Genomic DNA, 6,387 nt, shown 5'->3' with positions numbered 1-6,387 from the left:
CTGAAGTCTCTTTATATAGACCTTAGTGGTCCCTAATACTGTATCTGAGGTCTCTTTATATAGACCTTAGTGGTCCCCAATACTGTATATGAAGTCTCTTTTATATAGACTAAAGACTGCATTACATCATCTTTAGTCTGACTTTGAGTCTCACCTGTGCTGGATCGGGATCTGGTTTGCCGTATCCCTCCGACAGGTGAGTTGTTGTCGTGTTGTGTGCCCTGATCTTTGTCCTGCTCTTCTTCTTCACTCCTGGTCAGCTTGCCATCGTCCAGCAACTTGTCCAGATCTGTCCAAGTCTTCCCTCTTCTGCGGAGTCTCCCGTTCCCAGCGCACCCGGACAAGACCACCTGGCTCGGGGGGACAGCGCCGTCTGCGGAGGCCGCGGCTTTTGGCTGGCTTTTGCCTCGAGTTGCATTGGGCGAGGATCCAGATCCCGGCCCAGAGGAACGTTCAGACTCCATAGTCTGGCTAGTTTCATGGGCCTGCACCCCGCTGACGGACGCCTGTCCAGGGTGGACAAGCTTCTGGTGGTCCCTCATTGCAGTTTGGCATGAGGTCAGCAAACCACAGTGACCACAGGCCAGGGAGGTGGACGCCAAACATGATGGGGAGTCAGCCGAGAGAGCGGGACTTTTCCTGTTGTGGGTCTTGCTGTGATTAGCCAGCGCCTGGGGGGTTCTTGTGCTGAAGTTACACTTGGTGCAGATGAAGCGGCGTCGGCCTGCGGAAACAACTCGGGGTTGAGCTGGAGTGCGAATCGAATTCGGAGGAGTTGCGTCAAGAACTGCTGGGACTGCGTCTGGTGTTGAAACCGGGGAAAGAGGTGGAGACGCGACTAATTCTGGGTCCGACATTTTGTCTGGAATCGAAGCTGGGCTCGCATCTTGCGTAATAGCTGCGTCCGAGCTTCTGTGCTTTCCCGACTTACTGTCGAGCTTCACGATCTCTCTCGCGCTGCCATTTTTATTCAGTTTCTCAATCTCCCCTAAGATCTTCAGGCGGGACTCCTGGTGCCGTCTGTGGTGGTCTGACAGCGCGGGCCGATTCGGCAGGTTCCACCCACACTCAACACATCGGAAACGGCCGGTCTTTCCCAAACGCGTGCCCCCCGCTGCACCTGCGCTCTGACAATGCTCCACTATGTGCTCCTGCAGGTGGATCTGCTTTTTGAAGTAAATGCTACACTCCACACAGGTGAAGATCTCTTTGCCTGGCTCTACCCCCATTTCTTCTTGGTCTCTTTTCGGTTCTTCCACGGCCGCCTCCTCAAACTCATAAACCCCTGCACCCCGATTCAGCTGCGCCGTCTCGGTGGTTTTGGATTTCGGAGGACTAGCTCCTGCCCACCTGTCAGTCTCGGGCGACTTCAAGGTGCCGAGTCCAGAGAAGGGCCTGAGGAGCACCCTCTTCTTTCTGCACCGCTGAATGAATGTACAATGAGCCCAGGGAGCGGGAGGGGGACTCTCGGGGTCGGAGTCTCCAGGGAAGGTATACACATCTCTCTCAGGCTCCGTGGTTTCTGTCCCCTTGGGCCTCTTCTTGGCCTCATTGTAATCAGCCTCTTCTTCCTCCTCCTCCTCCTCCTCCTCCTCCTCCTCCTCCTCCTCCTCCTCCTCCATTTGGCAACCTTCCTTTGGTTTTACTTTGGACATCAACAGCTTGGCTCCCTCAGATACATTCCACACGTCGCCATCTGCCACTGGGAAGAGAAAGCAGATGAGTTATGAATGGAAGGAGCCTTAAGATAAAAAAAAAATAAAGAAAGATATCAAATGTGCCGGCAGATTTGGTTTCTTCCGTATGCTTACGGTCTGTCGGGCCAGGCTGAGACGTATTTGGCTCTGCTGTCTTTGTGCTCTCATTGTTTCTGTCGTGCCCCACCACAGGCGGGGACGCGTTAGTCTCGCTACGCAAGTGCTGCTTTTTGGGTTCTTGGTCATCTTCACTATCAGGTCTGGACAGCATGGGAAAGGAAACAGCATTACGTGACATTTCTAACAAGAGAGAGCAGCATCTCTGCCTGAAAACACTCTTATTTGTTATCCTCACACTGAGGTTATGTCTGTTTCTCTGGAAAAGATTTGGGTTTTAGCAAACTGTTATTATTCTTGTATTGGGGGGGGGGGGGAGCTCTGGATTGGTTGTATTCCTTCAAACCAGTCTCAACCGTCTCGGGCGGAGCTAAGCCCGCGGATGCAGTGACGGTGCCCTCGCTAAATTGATAACGGAAGTAGTAGTAGTAGTAGTAGTAGTAGTAGATGTAGAAGTACTACTATGTAGTAGTAGTCTAGTAGTAGAATGGGAGGATGAAGCCTGACAACCAGCGGGTCTGCCGGGCTTCATACCAACACTGTACATCCCATAAGCTGCAGACTAAGTATTTGTAGACTCTGTATATTTAAATTTGATGGCTTTTTTACCTCCTCCTCCTCCTCTTCCTCCTCCTCCTCCTCCTCCACATCCCCCCTTCCTCCTCCTCCTCACCTGAGTCCAGAAGAAGGAGATCCTGGGCTGTGAGCAGCCAGACCGTGAGGGTTAGAAAAGTGCTGTAGCTCCTCCTCTGACACGTAACAGCACCCAAAACACACAACCACAGGAACATCACTGCACAGCTCAACAGTTACAATCAGGGCTTTAAACCGACGCCAAACGGGAGTAGAACTAACTCCGTCAGGTAGCGTTTTAAACCCACCGCCCAGTTTAGCTAGCGACGAACGAAGCAAAGCGTCTATTTGAATCGGACGGCTGCAGGAACACTGTGCCAGATTAGTCTGTTTTCCAACCAATCAGGTCAGTTTTGGAAACATAACCTTTATCCGGGTACTCTGCCTGTACTACAAACACTACATTTCCCAATGTGCACTTTGTCGTGACATATCGCACAACCGTCGGCTACGTGGTATCGGTTACAAGCAGGGCATGAAATTAACACTGTCAGTCTACCTGCCACGTGTTGCAAGCTGTGTGTTTTGTATGTTGTTAAAGACACAAATATTTGTTTACCACAAAAGAGTAATAACTTTTTTTTTTTTTATTTGGCAGAAAGAGACAATTAGATTGTTGATCACAATTATTTCTCTAGTTGAGGAATTTCTACAGCAAAATCTGGAATAGTTACAGCTCTAAATGTGTGTCCTGTCCCCCCCCCCCACACCCACACACACACACACACACACACACACACACACACACATGTTGAAACCAATCTTACGGCCTTGTGTAGATTAAGAAATTGTAGAAATTGTAATTTCCCCTTGTGGGACTAATAAAGGATACTTTAGCATCATCATCATTATTATTATTATTATTATTATTATTATTATTATTATTATTATTATTATTATTATTATTATTATAAAGCCGGGTGTTACCATCTAGCGTTTCCTTTTCAGAGTCGGAGTCCCAGCTCAGGGAGGAAGGAAAGGCGGAGGACCCGGCTCTCCTCTGTGCGCTCCTCCCTGGCTCGGCACCGGGCCGGGGGCCCCCCCTCTGCTCGGGGACCCCCCTCGGCTCGGGGACCCCCTTCTGCACGGGACCCCCCCTCGGCTCGGGACCCCCCCTCGGCTCGGGGACCCGCTTCTGCACGGGACCCCCCCTCTGCTCGGGGCCCTCATCTCTGGTGCGGCCCCACAAGCGTTTGGCAGACATCCGGCCGTCCCTCACATTCGGAGGACATGAGGCCTGGAGGCAAAAAAAACAACAACAACAACAACAACAACATCACGACAAATCTTATTGTCATGACGATGGAAATGAGAGCACTGCAAGGTTATTGTAGTTTTTGATTTTCAATTTTTTCTTTAGTTTTGACTTTTTTTGTTTTAACCCTCCTGTTGTCCTCGGGTCAAATCTGACCCCTTTAAATATAAATGTCTATTTCTGAAATTTGAGTTTCTTTTTAACCAAATTACCACAAAAATGGATTCCTTCCAACGCTCTTTATAATACAACTGATCACTTTCATTCCTCTGATCTTGACTATTAGTCAAAATAATTCCTAATTTCTGCTTTTATAACTCAAATATTAGGTATAAATCTAAATAAATGAGGGTTACTGACCATGAATTCCGGGAGGACGACACAGGGGTTAATTTTGTGTGTGTTTGCTAGTTCAAGTGTGCTTTCAGTTTTTCAGGAAGGTTGATGTGTGTGTGTGTGTGTGTGTGTGTGTGTGTGTGTGTGTGTGTGTGTGTGTGTGTGTGTGTGTGTGTCTGGCGAGAGGTGTGGGGGGGGGGGTAGATCAGGAGAGCAGTGCAAGGTGACTTCATCGTCTCAGCTGATCGTGACTAATTAAAACTCTCCCTTTATATCCGATATGGGGCAGGAAGACATTTGCATGAAATACACAATAAAGTAGGAGTGAGTAACCGTGGAGATAACCGAAAAAAGCAAGTCATTATCAGTAAATTGAGAGTTGGTCCAGGTAGATTGAACAGTACGCTTGTTATAATGGAAAAAACCCAAGTGGACATTGCAGTGTGTGTGTGAGGAGGAGGAGACGGTGGTGCGCTTCCTGCTGCTGTGGAGGAAATACGATGGAGAAAGAGGATACTATAGATGATTATCATAATAATTATATTATTATTATTATTATTATTATAAATAAATGGGAATTTCATTCATTCAAACCTTTATTTAACCAGGATAAAAAAAACTCATTGAGATTAAAAATCTCTTTTACAAGAGTGTCCTGGCAAGTGGCAGCAGCACGTTTCAGATAGACAGAGACACTTACAGGTAAACACAGAGACACACTTTCACTCATAATCAAACAACTATGTCATCATAAAAAACCAGGGTCCTAAATCAATTTAAAAACAGTGACATACATACAGACTGCGCTTCTGCAAGGTCCTTTAACAAACCTTTAAAAGAATCAAATGAGACCGACTCCTTCAACTGGAGTTCATTTAAAGCTGATTCCACGCGGATGGGGCTGCAAAATTGAAAGCCTTTTTGCCGAAATCAGTGCGGGCTTTAGGAACTGTCAGGAATTTGTTATGATGTGGGCTGAAAACGAGCTTCCCCCTCTTTGAAAGACCAGCAGCCCCCACTGCCCCACCGTGTCCAACTTCTTGCTCCGCCCCTGGCCACAGCTTCAAAGTTTCACCTTCTTCCACCCCAGCCACTCTCAATGCAGCAACCTCACACACACACACACACACACACACACACACACACACACACACACACACACACACACACACACACACACACATCTTAATTCTCATAGCACCCTGTCAAGAAGAATCAAAAGACACAGGAGAGACTGTGTCAGTGTCAGGTCTGCAGGATGTGTCGTGTTGTTGCCAGCTGCAGTTGACCTATTTACCCCACCTGGCCATAAAGAATCACACAGGGTGCCCAAAAACACCGTTACATAAATAAGTGGCCTCTCCATTCAGGGCATTCAGGCCCAAGTCCTCTCCTGCTGCCCCTCTTAAAAAAGGCAGGAAAATGCCCGGGTGCATCACGGTGCCCCGCGGGTCGGCCTGCGCTGCTGTACGGGACCGGGACCGGGCTGGTATCGATCCGGACGCTGTCAGCTGACTAGAACAACAACGCATCCGTGCACGATGCTTTTTTTTTTAAAGCCAAAACGCCTATAATGTGCAGTTGTTGTTTTTATTGTTAGTGCTAATACTCACTGAAATCGGCCTGGTTCGCGGGTCGCGGTGAGAAGCGGTCTCCGTTAAGCTCCGCTCGCCATACTTCTCAGAGCCGACCTGGCGCTTTGTTCCCAGCCGGGAGACGACGCTCTCCTGCGGCTCTGCCCGCCGGGGACACCCGCTCTCTGTCCGGGCTCGCTGCTCAGGTCTGGTCCGTCGCACGGATCCCTGGAAGATGCCATGCAGAGGACTCCATGTTATTTGGGCTCGCACGGCGACGCCACGGCGGCGTACGTAACGTCAACAGCACGGAGGAGTGGGACGGGAAGTTTCAAATATATAGGACACACAGAGAGTCGAGGTTATAGATAGGAAACAAGGTGATAGACGGAGCATTTAGAAGGATTCACTTATGTTACCCTGCGAATCATTACATGCTACAATTAAAAACGGACATCAATACAAACTGTTCTTTCTGTGAAGATCACCCAGAGACACACCAGAGGATTTGGGTCTAACCTCAACAGATTCAATATCGACTATATTTGTAAAGACTTTGATTTATTATGGGAGAATGTTGTATTTTACTTTTGTAGAATTCAAAGTAAAGAAAAGAAGAATTTCATTATAAGATGTATTAATCCTTTTGGCAAAGGTTTCACGAGTTTCCATCACGAGGACAACATGAAGACAACACGAGGACAACATGAAGACAACATGAGGACAACATGAGGGCAACATGAAGACAACATGAGGACAACATGAAGACAACATG

General features: G+C 48.2%; 1 protein-coding gene across 1 annotated transcript in view; it reads right to left on the bottom strand.

The window, feature by feature from the left end:
* Positions 1–5,912, bottom strand: part of LOC117958114 (protein Wiz-like) — a gene marked incomplete at its 5' end in the record, with an annotated part of 26,409 nt that extends 20,497 nt beyond the window's left edge. Inside the window, 5 exons of the mRNA XM_034894374.1 lie at positions 155–1,702; positions 1,812–1,957; positions 2,488–2,563; positions 3,375–3,684; positions 5,652–5,912. Coding sequence (XP_034750265.1) covers positions 155–1,702; positions 1,812–1,957; positions 2,488–2,563; positions 3,375–3,684; positions 5,652–5,912 — 2,341 coding nt within the window. The remainder of the gene's footprint in view (positions 1–154; positions 1,703–1,811; positions 1,958–2,487; positions 2,564–3,374; positions 3,685–5,651) is intronic.
* Between the last annotated feature and the right edge of the window lie 475 nt (positions 5,913–6,387).

This window comes from Etheostoma cragini, chromosome 15 (assembly GCF_013103735.1).
Source record: "Etheostoma cragini isolate CJK2018 chromosome 15, CSU_Ecrag_1.0, whole genome shotgun sequence".
NCBI lineage: Eukaryota > Metazoa > Chordata > Actinopteri > Perciformes > Percidae > Etheostoma > Etheostoma cragini.
The sequence above is the reverse complement of the archived record's forward strand: the minus strand, read 5'-3'. Positions and strand labels throughout refer to the sequence as shown.